Genomic DNA, 16,574 nt, shown 5'->3' with positions numbered 1-16,574 from the left:
TTACTACATGATCTCTGCATTCTGTACCCTAAAGGGTCCTTATTTAAGGTTTTAAAAATTTTATCTTTTCTTTTAATATTATAGAAACAAAATTTAAGTATTGAATATACACCTGGGCTTTGCTTTGGTATAACAAGTGTCAAAGGCATACAATTAGAGACAGATAGATAGATAAATATAGATATATAGATACAGATACAGTTATATAGATATCTATATTTCTCATTCCTTTACATGGCAAAGCAACTGCCCCCCGAAAAAGCAAATTAATTAATTTCTTTCCCAATTGGAAATGTTCCTTCACCACAGGCAACATTTTATAGGATTTTGCAGATCTTATTTCTCGACCCCATTCCGCTTGATCTGATTATTCATGTAAGAACATGAATTTGTTATTACTATTTTTATAGAATAAAATACATTTATCTTGGGACATTAGTGCTTTCTATTTTTATTTTTCAAAAATTTTGTGGTCTTTCTGATATGCTTATTTTTCCCTTATAAATTTTATAGTAACAATATTGGGACAACTGGTACAGGCATACATCATTTTTATGTTTCTAAGTCTGGTGTTCTGTGTAGAACTTCTATAGTTAGGTGTATCTATAGATTTCTTTGTGTCTTTTTTAGTTTTTTAAAAAATATTTTAAAAATTTTATTTGAATTCAAGTTAGTTAACATATAGTGTTTTATTACTTTCAGGGATAGAATTTAGTAATTCATCAGTTGCATACAACACCCAATGCTCATTACATCAAGTGCCCTCCTTAATGCCCATCACCCATTTACCCATCCCTCTCCCCACCTCCCCTCCAGCAACCTTCAGTTTTTTCCCTATGGTTAAGGGTCTCTTATGGTCTATGGTCTTTTTAACTTTTGTAAGTGTAATATTTTAATCTTTTGTTTCCACCATTAATGTTTAACTAATTGTTATGCATCTAGGAAATATCTTGATTGTTTTGATATTATTTTTGTGTCCATCCACTGCCCTCCATGGGTTATTTTATTGTTTTTATCTTCAAATGATTCTCTTGAGTTTTCCAGTGTACAGTCATAATATGGGAAAAAATCTTAAGTTATCTACCTGCTTTCCAATTTTCATGTCTTTCTCTTTTCAATTATATTAACTAGTACTTAGACATTAGCGTTAGCCAAGAGTGGAGTTAATGTGTTGTCCAATCTAATTTTTGACAACAACACTAATGCTTTTAGAGTTTCACAGTTTCAGTATTGCGCTGGTTTTCAGTCTGAGGTCTCTATGTCTTTCCTTATAATAATTATTCTACACCACCTCTTCCATGAGGACATGATTGCAACCTCTTCTAGAAGAATATGACCCATGTGCCATTTCAATCTGTGGGTTAAAGTGTTAATTTCAGGAAAGTCCTCTATTACATGTTTGTGGGGTTTTTGTTGTTGTTGTTGTTGTTCTTATTTGCCTTTTCTGTTCTAATTTTTCTGGTCCTATCTTCAAGAACATCAGTTTCATATAATGATCTCCTTTGCTTGTTTCCATATCCATCATTTTTTTTAAAAATAATGATTTACTTGGATGTTCTCAAATTGTTCTCTGTATCACTGACCCCTCTTCACAAGATATTTTTCCACATTTTGTTGCTTCTAATGTAATTTCATTTCTTTTTCTTGTTTCTCATTCCTCTCCATTTCTTATAGTAGCTCAGGCAAATCACTCATTTGAATAATGAGTTAAGATCATTCAATTTTCTTAGCTCTTCTTTCTGGTTTTGGTTCAGAAATGCCATATTTCCTTTACCATCTCTGGTTTCTTAGAGAACTGCTTGTCATTACTTTCATATCAACTCCTGGCCTGCGCCAATACTCTACCTAAGTTTGGCTGAAACTTACTGCTTCATAGGGGAGTCCTATGTGTCATGGCGTGTTACATGTAGGGATTTAGAATTCTTGTCCACTGGTCATCAAACTTTAATCCCTCAACCCATCAATCCATTTCTTGGCAGTAATGGCATAGTGAGTTTCTTGTTCAGTCTTGCCTATCATGCCATCTGTTTTCAAACTCAAAGATGCTTCAATAGCCCTTTCTTTTAACACAGACCATGCCATACATAGAGACATCATTGCCTTGGCCCTCACGAAGTCTAGGCTACTCAGAGAGTTTAAGCGTTTGCAGAAGTTGCAAAGATATAACAACCTCCTAAGTTTCTTCCTTCGGTTAGATTTAATTTCACCACATTCTCTAAATCTCTGTCATTTGTGGTTTGAGACTCTATTTCCTATTCTCAAGAAAGAACAGACTTTTCATTTGTGTTTTTCATTATTATTGATTTCAATCTGTTCGAAAGCAAAAAAGCAGGCCAGATCTATCATCTGAAACTTGGAAGTTCTCACAGTAATTCTGCTACAGTTATATTTATTTGCCTGTGAACTGCTTCCCTAAGATTCTTAGGTTTATTTAGCTAAATTCATTCAGTCACTCTAACAGATGTTTTTAGCCCTATTAAATGATTTTTTTTTTTTTACCCACTGACATGACAAAATTGTTTCTGAATCTGATATAAGGGGAAAGACTAAATTTGATCATCAAGTCTGTGATCTGTGGCTCTCTTCTTTGCGAGTGTTAACCATTTACTCTTTATTTCACTAGCTTCACTGACATGGTACAATGTCTGAGCAACACCTACCTCAAAATACCTGATTCTTACCTCTCTTCGCTAAGCCTTTAACTGTCTTAATCATATGTATTTATCCATATATCTTTTTTTTTAAGATTTTATTTATTTATTTGACAGACAGAGATCACAAGTAGGCAGAGAGGCAGGCAGAGAGAGAGGAGGAAGCAGGCTCCCTGCTGAGCAGAGAGCCCGATGCGGGGCTCAATCCGAGGACCCTGGGGTCATGACCTGAGCCAAAGGCAGAGGCTTTAACTCACTGAGCCACCCAGGCACCCGTATCCATATATATTCTTATATATAATTCTTAAATGCAAGAAATATTAGCAACCAACTTAAATTTTAATCTATACCCTAATAAGTTATATTAGGTTTATTTCGAATAGAATATAAGCACGTGACAGAAGATCTACAAATCTTTAAATGTGTTTGCTTATTTCAAACAACCAAATGGGAATATTAGGCTCTAAGGCTCTATGCAGTGGTAGGTACTACCCTAATTACACTTTTAATTGAGTGGTCAACATTAAATTAAATCTCTACAGCATGTTAACTCAGTGACAGCAGGAGACAACTCAAGTTGCCTTGGAGGCTCATTTAATTACTTGGTGGGAGCCAAGTAACTAATATAATTGTAATACTTGAGGAAAAGAGATGAGGAAACCACCAGGGTGAGCATAGTCAGAAAAGAATAAAACAGGGATTGAAATGAAAACACCCATGATACACAATCATGGTGAACACACACACATACATGAACGCTTAAGGAGTTGTAGGGAACTGGAGGGTGAAGGCAGGAGATCAAGTAACCAATGATGAGACCAAGAAAGGAGTTGGACCAATGTTACTAAATGAAGAAAAAGCAGATTATTGTGTGGCTGAGAGAAAATACAACTGTGTAAGTTCAAAGAGAGGAGGGACTAGCACATAACCTAAAAATGGTGACCGGAGCAACACTATGCTGAGAGAAATTATTGTCTAGACAAATCAATTGTTTATTTGTTTACTTATTTCTTTAAACTACATTCTTCACTAAAAAGGCTTTCAACAAGCTTTCAAAATCCACAGACGGCAAAATCACTAGGCAAGAATGAGTGAAGGAAAATCATGGTGCAAAAAAGATGAAGCAGTGGGGTATGTTAGTAAGCAAACTACTTGCCACACAGTCTAGTCATGCTCCCAGGAGCCAAACCAAACAGGCACATGTGATCTGTTTCAACATTTCCAGGGCCATAAGGAAAGCAATCCAGCTGCTCACCAGCAGCACGCGGGTTGGGCCTTCAGTGAAATTTATCTTATGTGTTTTTAATCAAGAGAACAGACTGTGTGATGGAGTAGATGACACTTTCAATGTCATTTCTACAATAAAGATGATATAAAATTCTGAGTGATGTTACCATAATTTCACTCAGTTCAGTCCAAATCGTAACTGCATAAATAGTTCAGAAAAACCAATTATGCAAATGATCCAGATAAGACACTCCCAGATGGTCTGGCTTATCCAAGAGCAAAATTTAGAATATCCAGAGAACATCATATCCTTTAGATAATCCTCAATGAATAATCCTCACTGAATATTTTCACAACAAGTAAATCACACATGAGAAAGTCTTTCATAATATAGTCATTATTTACCCAGCGATCACTCGACAAATAATTTCTGTATAGAACATGCAGCCAATTAATTACATGTTTTCTAAACCAAACTACTCATGATTAAATAATGTCTACTTATCTTAGTTTCTTCTGGTTCCCCCCCCGCTTTTTTTTTTTTTCCTTTAGGGAGATTTATTCCATTTTATAAAAACGTGAAAGAGAATTATTCTTAGGTATAGCTCCCTGGGTTGTTGTTTAGATTTTGTTTATAGGGTAACGCTGAAAATGCTATAAACTTGGAGAGATGTGCTTTATTCTCACTAAAATAAGTATCTGACATCAAAATCCCCAAACTCTAGCTTCTAAATAGGTTTTCTTTTTCCCCCATTGTAGGTGGAAACAACACAACTGACCTAAAGAAGTAGGACCATCTCATGGAGAAGAGCTCATGCTATAGATCTTTGACAGGAACATTTAAATGAACTCTAGGAGTACAATGTCTAACCAGGAGGAGAACAGAAACGAGGTCAGGAAACCCACGAAAGCTTAAGTGTCTTAAAGTAGATCACGTTACACTTGAGGGTAGCTCATTCTAGACTACGCACATATGAGTCTCCGGACTTAGGACAGCAGAGTCTTAAGTACTCTGTAGCCCATGACTCAACAGAGAGATACTCCAGTTAAATGGCTATAAAATGTTACCTCAAATCAGCAGCTTTCCCCGTCTTGTTAGTGCACATAACCTCTCTGGTCTGATATCCAATCTGGATGTCCCAGTATTTGTTCTCTTGCCGGTTCTGTCTATTTCTGTTTCTCTTTTTCTTAATAAGTTCACGGGCTTCTGGATCCTTCACTCCTTTGCCTCGGTCCTTTTCCCGTTCTTTATTCTTTCCACGTCTCCGTGCTTGTCTCACTTGTCTTGAGTGGGGCATTGAGCATGAGCTCCAGGGACCCACGTGCAAGCTGTACATGTTCTCTTCCTCTTCACAGGGGCTGGACTGGCACACCTGAAACTCTGTCAAGTTTGGGCAGCCAGAACCTCCAAACTGGGGGGGTGCTACCACGTGACGTGTCCGGTGCTGGAGCCCACTGCCGCACGTCTTGGAGCACTCAGACCAGGCAGAAAACTCCGACACAATGCAGTCTTGCTGGCAGGGGATGAGGCAGGCCTGTTCCAGGAGAGGTTTGGGCTCAAAATACTCACAAATGATATCCTCTGCAGGAATGCCCTTCTCTTTCTGGATGCACGTTATCTCTCTCACCTGAATGCCTTCCTCCCCCTTAATGCACTCAAGGGGTTTCTCTAGGCTTTTGGAAATCACGGGCTGACACTGATTCCAGGGTCCCAGGCTCCAGTCATACAACTCTTTGTGCCAGTCACACACTTTGAAACAGATCTGCTGGTTACTGGGTCTCTCGGCCAGCTTACAGTTTGTATGTAACGTCGTCCAGCCTTCCACGTGAGCACACCACACGGCCCGGGTCTGAATGCCTCCTGGCCCACATTCATCTCCCATGCACCGGCCCCACGGACCTGAAAATGAGACAAGAGTCAACAGTGCCACTGGAAGAAAGCCATAAGTTACTTCACTTTCCAGAAAGGCATTTCAAGATCTAGTACATTAACTTCCCTGAAGTGTTATAAAGTAGGTCTCTGCACACGAGTGTCGGAAAGTAATGATCTGCACTCAGTATTTTTGCAAAAGGAGAAGTGTGTCAGAGAGTCTATATAAGGTAACCGCTGGGACAAGTTCATTTTGGGTCCTTTTCGGTCTTTTCTTCATTAATTTTAAATAGAAAACCCTTGCTCATAAAGGACATCAGAAATCAGCAGCAGTGAAAACACAGGATCCTCGCCTTGTAAGCATCGAATCCATGTCAGCAGCAGGCTAATCGAGTGGCCCCCTGGGCATGGAGACTGTGCACATACGAGTCTCCAGACTTAGGACAGCAGAGTCTTAAGTACTCTGTAGCCCATGGCTACTGTGCTTAAACAAAACCATAATCTTCATTTCCCACTCTAGGCACAGAATATAAAGGTACATTTACATTGGATCATCAAGTTAGCAGCAAGCTAAATACCATTAGGTCTAAATTTCAAAATACAAGTGTCTTGAAATAACTCAGAGTCTAAATCCCAGATGCAATTCAGGAGAACTCATTAATATTTTATTGTTTTTCCAGTATTTGATACTAATTATGAGAGCAGACTAATGAATCAGATTAGGACTATTAAGAAACTAGGCTTTTTAAAATTTTTTATTTAAATTCCAGTTAGTTAACATAGAGTGTAATATTAGTTTCAGGAGTGCAATTTAGTGATTCAATACTTACATATAACACTCGCTGATCATCACAAGTACACTCAGTACACTCCTTAATCCTTATCACCTATTTAACCCATCCCCCCACCCACCCCCTCTGTGGTAAGCATCAGTTTGTTCTCTAGAGTTAAGAATCTGTTTCTTGGTTTGCCCCTCTCTCTCCTTTTCCCCATGCTCATTTGTTTTGTTTCTTAATTCCACATATGAGTGAAATCATATGGTATTTGTCCTTTTCTGACTAATTTCACTTAGCATAATATTCTCTAGCTCCATCCATGTTGCTGCCAATGGCAAAATTTCATTCTTTTTTAGGGCTAAATGGTATTACATTGTAGATATACACCACATCTTCACCAATTCATCAGACAATGGCCATTTGGGCTCTCGGCATAAACTGGCTACTGTAGGTAACGCTGCTATAAACAGTGGGGTTCATGTATCCCTTCAAATTGGTATTTTTGTATTCGTTGGGCAAATACCTAGTAGTTCAATTGCTGCTTTGCAGCGTAGTTCTATTTTTAACTTCTTGAGGAACCTCTACGCTGTTTTCCAGAGTGGCTACACCAGTGTGCATTCCCACCAACAGTGCAAGAGAGCTCCCCTTACTCCACATCCTTGAAGTAAGATTAGAGGGAACATACCTCAACAAAATAAAGGCCATATAGGAAATAACATAGCTAGTGTCACCCTCAATGGAGAAAAACTGAGAGCCTTTTCTCTACAGTCAGGAACAAGACAGTGATGTCCACTCTCACCACTGCTACTTAACATAGCTCTGGAAATCGTAGCCACAGCAGTCAAACAACAAAAAGAAATGAAAGTCATCCAATCAGCAAGGAAGACATCAAACATTCCCTATCTGCAAATGACAGAATACCCCATAGAGAAAACCCAAAAGACTCCACCAAAAAACCACTAGAACTGATACATGAACTCAGTAAAGTTGCAGGGTACGAATCAACATATAGAAATTTCTATACATCAATAATGAAGCAGCAGAAAAAGAAATTAAGGAATCAATCCATTTACAATTGTACCAAAAAAACACAAGATACCTAGGCATCAACGTAACCAAATAGGTGAAAGACCTGTATTCTGAAAAGTGTAAAACATTGATGAAAGAAATTGAAGATGACACAAAGAAATGGAAAGGCATTTCATGCACATGGCTTTGAAGAACAAATATTGTTAAAATGTCTTTACTACCCAAAGCAATCTGCATATCTAATATAATTCCTATCAAAATAGTGCCAGCATTCTTGACAGAGCTAGAGCAGATAATCCTAAAATTTGTATGGAACCACAAAAGACCCTAAATAGACAAAGCAAAGCAAAGATGAAAAAGTTTGAAAAAGCAAAGCAAAGTTGGAGGCATCACAATTCCAGACTTCAAGTTATATTCCACAGCTGTAGTGATAAAAACAACATGGTACAGGCACAAAAACAGACATATAGATCACTGGAACAGAACAGAAAGCTTAGAAACGAACCCACAATTATATGGTCAGTTAATCTTCGACAAAGTAGGGAAGAATATCCAATGGGGGGGTGGGGTGGAGAACCAGTCTTTGACAAACAGTGTTGGGAAAACCAGACAAAAGAATGAAACTGTACCATTTTCTTACACCACACACAAAAATAAACTCAAAAAGGATTAAGACCTAAATCTGAAACTTGAAACCATAAAAGTCCTAGAGGAGAACACAGAGAGTAACCTCTTTGACAATGGCCACAGCAACTTATTACTAGAGAGGTCTCCTGAGGCAAAGGAAAGGAAAGCAAAGATAAACTACTGGGAGTTCATCAAGATAAAAAGCTTCTGTACAGCGAAGGAAATAATCACCAAAAGTAAAAGGTAACCTACAAAATGGGAGAAGAGTTATGCAAATGACATACCTTATAAAGGGTTAGTATCCAAAATATATAAAGAACTTAAAAAACTCAACACCCCAAAAATGAATAATCCAGTCAAAAAATGGGCCAAAGAAATGAACACAATTTTCTCCAAAGAAGACATCCAGTTGGCCAACAGACACATGAAAAGATGCTCAACATCATTCAGCATCAGGGAAATGCAAGTTGAAACTATAAAGAGATACCATCTCACACCTGTCAGAATGGCTAATATCAATGATACAGGAAGCTAGGGTTTTATTCTCAAACTAAAAACAACAAAAAATTACAACAGTTATAAATTTGGCACTTAAAATATTTTATTGGACTTTTAACACAGAGTTAGGTACTACTGTTAATGGGTATATTTTAACTAATTGATGAAAACTAATATTTTATTACAGAAATCTTAGAAACAACATGTCAAATTATTTCAAGTCTGCCTGTTATTGCTGAGTAAGGAAAAGACACATACCAAAACCAATCCCCCACAACTATGAGGAACTTAACACTACATAACTATTTTTTTTAACACTACATAATTATTATTAAGTTTGAAAATTACCCTAGAAAAGAAGTGATAAAGATATTAAGCTCTTATAAACCAAGCTTTAGCCAAAACTCTAGGCTTATATCTAAGTTTATTAAAAAATAAAAGTGATGATGGTTACTTGAAAACTCATGGTTTACTGACACCAAATTAGGGAGAGGTCCCATTTTATACATTCTCAGAATATCCTTTTGTTTCTCACATTATATTTATCACAATTTCAACTAACTGACTGAATAACTGTATGCCTATCATATTAGACTGACTTGCTGGCCCCTGATGTACAGAACTTTGCCTGTCTTCTGCAACCTGTTTGATCCTGTCTTAATTTTCATGGCTGGCTTTTGAATGAATTTCACCAACTATTCTTTTTTTAAAGATTTTATTTATTTACTTGACAGACAGATCACAAGCAGGTAGAGAGGCAGGCAGAGAGAGGGGGAGAAGCAGGCTCCCTGCCAAGCAGAAAGCCCGATGCTGGGCTCGATCCCAGGACCCTGAGATCATGACCTGAGCCAAAGGCAGAGGCTTAACCCACTGAGCCACCCAGGCGCCCCTCGGCAACTATTCTGCTCAGAAAAGAGAAAATTTAATTTGTAGATCTTAATATTCAAAACATTAGATAATTGATGTCAATGCCAGTAGAAAAAGAAACTGAGTTCAAGAAAACTTCTATACCATTTCATATACGATGACAATGAGCATGCATTTCTGAAGTTTAGATAACTAGTAAAAACATACATTCTAAGTACAAATACAATTCCATTCCATTCCAAAAATATTATCATAGATTCCCTATTAACCAGCTATTCATAGATAACACAGTTGTGTTTATTTTATTTCAAGTATATTTACAATGAGAACCAGAAGATAAGACATCCCAAGAAAATTCCATGGAGATCGACAAAAATACTCACTAGGTAAGGCAAAATAAAATGTATGAAGGCACCAGTGAAAGTAGAAGTGGCAATATAATCACAATTGAACCTAAAAAAACCTTACTTTGCAGACTTTAACTGCTGTCTTATCTTTTCACTGCACCTTGGGTGTTGCATGTGTGTCCAATTAACAGACCTCTTGAAAAAAAAAAAAAAGCACATCTTTACCATTGTACACCTGATGAAGGGCTGTCTACTTCCGTCCTCTGAGCATTCTTAAAATAATCACCCACTGAACACAAAGGGGATACATCTAAAACTGCTCTTGACAGCTAAGAATTGTTAGCCCAATTAGCTACCACGTTTCAAAGAAAACAAATGTTTCAAAGTGCAATTTGAAAGCACAATGTGCAAACTCTATCAAGCAAACTATGAAGTCCTCTCCCAAGCACAATATGAAAATGTGATATTTAATTCCTATGCCTCGGCATGAATGTTAAATTTTAGCTCCGCATCTCAAATTACTAGGAGTGGGAAGGGGTGGTGTTGGAAAGGTGGTGTGTGTGTGTGTGTGTGTGTGTGCACACGCGCGCGCGTGTGTGTCTAAGGATGTATGCTTTTTAACAAGAAAAGAATTTCTCTTACTTCGTTTATTGTTCTTGCTCATGATTATATAAAAGGAACTTGGAACATAATTGGACAAAACAAAGGATAGGTAGCTTCCTACTTAAGGTCTTGGATAATATCCCTTTATGAATGGAAATGCATTCCTGCATACAGATTTGTAGGATTTGTTTTCAGTATCCTGCAAAACACTGCTAGGATGTAGGTCAATAAATATATGTAGAACACTTAGCTTGAGAGATTTTATGTAAATTGAGAAATACTAGATATCATATTCCACTAAAAAAAAGTTAAAGCAACTGCATGCCCAAAATATTTACGTAATTGATAGACTCACAATACAAATATTTTCACTTGAAACTGATGCAGAATTATGTTCTGTAAAAACAAATTTAAATGAATGCTACTTGGCTTAGTTTTTCATAGGATAGTGCTTTAAATAAAATTGTTAACTAACTTTCCAAAAAAGTTGATAAAACAATGAATTTATTTTTAATCCTGCTAAGTAGGTTTTATTTTTAAAGATTTTATTTATTTATTTGACAGAGAGAGCGAGTGCAAGAGAGAGAGCACAAGCAGGGGGAGCCACAGGCAGAGGGAGAAGCAGGCTCCCCGCTGAGTAGGGAGCACAAGGCATGAGTCCATCTTGGAACCCTGGGATCATGACCTGATCCAAAGGCAGATGCTTAACCAACTGAGCCACCCAGGTGCTCTGGGATTTTATTTTATTTCACATTTTAAAAAACATTCACTTCTTTTAGGGGTGCATGGGTGGTTCAGTAGGTTAAGTGTCTATCTTTGGCTCAGATCATGATCCTGGAGTCCCAGGATGGAATCCCGCATCAGGCACCCCGCTCAGCAGACAGTTTGCTTCTCCCTCTGACCCTCCCCCCTCTTGTGCTCTCTCTTTCTCTCCCACTGTCTGTCAAAAAAAACAAAATCTTTTTTAAAAAAGATTTATTTGAGAGAGAGAGAGAGAGAGAGAGAGAGTGTCCCCTACAAGCAGGGGGAGGAGTAGAGGAGAGAAGGAGACTCCTCACTGAGGATTGAGTGGAAATGGGGCCGAACCTCAGGACCCTCAGATCATGGCATGAGCCAAAATCAAGAATCTGATGCTTAACTCACTGAGCCACCCAGGTGTCCCTAAACAGGATTTTATGACATGTTTATTGTTTTCATGTCATTCAAAACCCTCTATTTTAGTCTACAAAAGATGGCCTTTTAAAGTTAAATTCAGTGTTTGGCCCACCATATTCAATACCACTTCTAAAACTACTATCTATCAAGGGCATGAGAGCAATAAAGGTTGAGTCTATAAAAGGACACATTATTGACAGGTGGCCGAGCAACTGTTCCAAAGAGCCTTATAAAAGATAAACATTATAAAAGGAGCATGAGAAAATTATGCAAACTACTTTCTGCCCTTGTTTGCTATAAAACTCTCAAATGAGGCAGTTTCTTGTTTGACTAAATATGTTTGCATCCTTCAAATGAGATAGTGTATTTTCCCTTCCGGATTTGGTGATGGAACAGCATGCCCTAGTTTACCAAGATCAAGAAACGCACGCCCAGCTTAGTGACATACTGGATTCAAGGTCATGGATGTTCACAATTCACAGAATTTTTAAAAATTCTATTTGTTTTTACTCAAGCAGGTCAGTATAGAAAAACTTAAAAATTACTGCTAATAGTAAAGATAATTTCTCACAAATTCCATGAAGTAGAGGTAACTAGTCATACATTTGCTACTATCTTACTAGGCAATTAAAGATCTATTTAAATAAACTGGGCTCTTGCTATAAGTTATTTTATATTCTGCGCTTTTACTTCACTATATGTTATACAAATAATCCCATTTCAATAGATATGAGGGAGGCCTCAGATACACACACACACACACACACACACAGACTGAACTTACTAATTAACCTTGCTTGTTCCTCATATTTACACATTTACACTATGGTTGCACAGTATGTTTTACCAGTTTACTGTGATTTATCTAACATATTCTATTTGTGGAAATTCAGGTCTTTTTTCCAATTGTTTCAAACACTATGAAGAATGTTACGGTGAACATCTATTGTTGTAATCAGGTACCAGTCAGGCAATTCAAAGTTTTGTAAATGTGCAAGTTTTTGATACATCTATTATTGCAGAAGTGCCTACCAAATGTATCCATTTACCTTCTCACCAGCAGTTAATGAGTGTATTTCTTTTCCCTGATACAGGGAAGTCTACAGACTACAGTTTTGCCACATTTGGACTTCAGCTGGGGGAATCTTATGTTCTTATTTCCTCAGAGGTTCCATCCTTTGACTCTTTAAACTCTAAAGATAGTGTCCTTCAAATCTAATCCTCTGAGTCTTGTGGTTTCCAGAAAGATCTCACAGCTTTTGGACAATTGATATCCTTCCCCTTTTTCAGCATAGAAACACAATTCTGCTTATTTTGTACTCCTTTGGTCATTTCAAAGACTTTTTACTGTGGATAGAAGTAAACACATGGACTTAAGTGTCTTGAAATAGTTTCATAGTTTCATAGATTGGTAATCCAAATTCCTGGCATACTGTGCCATTCAATATCATACTATTTGATTTAATTATAAATATGCATTCTGCCTAGGAGACCCCTTTGTATAGATTATGAGCACAGAAACAGTTTAATTTTTTTAAGAATTTGCTGACCTAAAAGAGGTGAAAATTTCCTTTTTAAAGGAAAACAAAAAGAGAGCTCATAGCTTCTTTGACTTGAGTTTTAATTTAATTTCATTTAATTTTAATTTAAAATATAACTCTCAAATGACAAATCAGTTTGGTGGATAAGAAGAGATCAGTGTGAAGTCAAGCTGAGCTTTCATCTTCAATAAGTAATTAAATTTTAATAAGAAATTATATAAGAATATAAAATTAAATGTACAAAATTAGAACAAGCTCTTTAAATCTGATGAGACAATGAATGAGGAATCAGTGATAGGACAGCTGATTTTACAGTTGCCAAATATAGTAATCTATATTCAGCCCCTATCATGTTTGATCTCTCTCAAGAAAATTACTTGCCTCTTTGGATCCTGGTTTCCTTCATTTGTAAAATACAGTAAAAACCACGTCATTAACTTTCATCATCTTGTAACTCTACGTGAAACACAGAATAAGTTATCAATATTATGATGAGTATTCGTGAAAAGTTGTGAAATGCTTTTTCCTCCCACAAAAAGACTCTCATTTTTATGTGACTTAGTATTTTTAAGTCTGCATGCATCAGTGATGGTTTCTTTAGGCTAGACTCCATTAAAGTAGATAACTGGGTCAAAGGGTACTGAGAATTTTAAGGTTTTTAAATACATGTTGCCCAATTGATTTTTCAGAGAAACCTGCGGAAATCTAAATCCCATCACAACACCCTTATCAGCACTGCTACTATTTTTATTATTTTTTTTTTTGGTACTTTAACAAATACAAATCCGTTGTTGTTTTAATTGAATTCTTTTTACATATGACCTTAAACATAATTTTTTTCTCTTCTGTGACTCATTCAATTAGTTTATTTTGCAGTGGTATCGTGGACTTTTCTTTTGATCTTGATACATTTTGTTGATGACATTAACATCTTCTATGCCCTTCAAAAATGTAGTATTGTTCTCTTTCATATGTTTTTGTTTACAATGTTTTCTGTATTTTTAGCATGCAAGCTTTTCACTAACACAATCTTATGTTTCTTCCATTGCTTTTAGGCTGAGAAGTATCTTTGGGCACCTGGGTGGCTCAGTGGGTTAGGCTGAGAAGTATCTTCAAGTACAGAGATATAAATATTATTCATAAAATTTGATAAAAGTTTCATTCTTTTTTTTTTAAAGATTTTATTTATTTATTTATTTGACAGAGAGAGAGATCACAAGTAGGCAGAGAGGCAGGCAGAGAGAGAGAGAGAGAGAGGGAAGCAGGCTCCCCACCAAGCAGAGAGCCCGATGTGGGACTCGATCCCAGGATCCCTGAGATCATGACCTGAGCCGAAGGCAGGGGCTTAACCGACTGAGCCTCCCAGGCAGCCAAAAGTTTCATTCTCTTTATAGATTCATTATATATATATATATAATATATATATATATATATATTATATATATAATATATATATATATATAATCATCCATTAGGAATTTTTTTTAGTATGTTTAAAGGCAAACTACTGAACATTCTATTTTCTCCATAGTCAGGTAATTTTAGCAAGAATGCTCAAAACTATTATTTTAAGGTACTCACTAACATCAAAACATGGAAATGAGAACTGCTTCAATACTGCATCCCTAGATTTTAATGCTATATTTAATTTTATTGCCGTACTTTATTTTATTTCTATAGTTTATTTGTACAGTATACAGTGTACTTGCACACATATGATCTCTTTTGATTTTCACATTGTGTTAGATATGAAGAGTTTGTTGTACTATATAGTAGGCTCAATCTCTTAAGACTAGAGAAAAATATAAAGCCCTAAATGTCCCAAATATTTCTACTGTGTTATAATAGGACAGGTAAACATTCCAAAAAAGAAAAGTTAGCTAAATGTGAACAATCCAGATACGGAATCCATGTTGCCATAATGAAAAGTCCTTAATTTTTGAACAATATCACATTCAAATATTGAGATGCCCAAACTTATGTTTTAGAGAAAAGTATTCTTGAGGATGATAAACTTCAAAGTCAGTATTTCCCTTCCAAGCTTATAAAATTTGTTAGAGCTTCCACTGCAACACAACAAGATGTTACAGCGACAGCATTATCATATATCAAAATTAAAGAGATTTGCTCTGTTGCACTGCCACTCCACAAAACAATATTTTTTAAAAAGATTTTATTTATTTATTTGACAGACAGAGATCACAAGTAGGCAGAGAGGCAGTCAGAGAGAGAGGGGGAAGCAGGCTTCCCGCTGAGCAGAGAGCCCAATGTGGGGCTTGATCCCAGGACCCTGGGATCATGACCTGAGCCAAAGGCAGAGGCTTTAACCCACTGAGCCACCCAGGCGCCCCTACAAAACAATATTTAACTCCACTCCCCACTTCCCCAAAATAACAAAAGCAACCTTGAGATTTGTGTTACATTCTGTTACACATGTAATTGGCAACAAAATATTTACAATATAGGGATAGAAATTGTTAATCACAACAAATATGTAAACTCAACAGCCTTGAAGCTATGCCAAGTCATTAATGTAGTCATTCACACCTTGCTTTAGAGAGAATGGATTGAAGGTAGCAACATCAAATTTACTCAGAGTATATGCTCTCATTGTGTGAAATAGGTTTTGCTGCCACCCCACCAAAAAAAGAAGAAAAAGAAATAGGTTCTGCCTTATCACTGATATCAAAGCATGGCAATGCGAGCTATAAAAAGATAACCTCAAAAATGTGAAATGCACAAAACCTTCTAACATACTGAACTATAGATGTTTGGTTACAATTGTCGTAAATTCAGCTACCTTTGGACAATGTGTATATTCAAACTTTAAGCTGAAGGGCTCCAAGGGAGCTAAGTCAATAAGGCTTTTTGGAGATAAGGGAGCCCATCTCTTAAATTTCTTACTTCATCTCAGAGAAGTCTGATATAAATAGTAAGCAAAGTCTTCATATAGTCAATCAAATTTAAAAGCCTACTGTCTTGTCTTAGATTATCCCAAAACTGGAATGTGAAACAAAAGCTTGTATGCAAGTCATTTATCTTAGAAGTGATTCCACAGAGAAGTCCATATAGAAGAGGTAGCTGCAAGGGAAGCCCAGGCAACATGTTTATATAATTTACTCAGTCTTCTGGATCCATATGGGCTTGATCCCAAATACTTCATTTCTGTTGTACATGGGATTTCTACTATGCACACCCAACCAGTTTATGTGATGAGTTTCATGACAGCCAGCTCAGGATGGACAACTTCAGTTGGAGTCAACTGGTGTCCAACACACAACGTCTACTAGGACACAACAGCGAGCCAGGATCTGGGTGTGTGTGTTATGTGCCTTTTTTTTTTTTTTTTCTCCAGAAGGTAGCTCTCTGTAGAAAGCATGGTC

General features: G+C 36.8%; 1 protein-coding gene across 3 annotated transcripts in view; it reads right to left on the bottom strand.

Moving 5' to 3' along the window:
* The window catches only part of THSD7A (thrombospondin type 1 domain containing 7A), a 439,942-nt gene that overhangs the window by 243,748 nt on the left and 179,620 nt on the right, over positions 1-16,574 (bottom strand). For all 3 annotated transcript variants that reach the window (XM_032874114.1, XM_032874130.1, XM_032874121.1), the window contains exon 2: positions 4,947-5,778. In XM_032874114.1, the coding sequence (XP_032730005.1) occupies positions 4,947-5,778 (832 nt within the window). The remainder of the gene's footprint in view (positions 1-4,946; positions 5,779-16,574) is intronic.

Source organism: Lontra canadensis, unplaced genomic scaffold (genome assembly GCF_010015895.1).
Source record: "Lontra canadensis isolate GAN:19392208 unplaced genomic scaffold, GSC_riverotter_1.0 scaffold2, whole genome shotgun sequence".
Taxonomy (NCBI): domain Eukaryota; kingdom Metazoa; phylum Chordata; class Mammalia; order Carnivora; family Mustelidae; genus Lontra; species Lontra canadensis.
The sequence above is the reverse complement of the archived record's forward strand: the minus strand, read 5'-3'. Positions and strand labels throughout refer to the sequence as shown.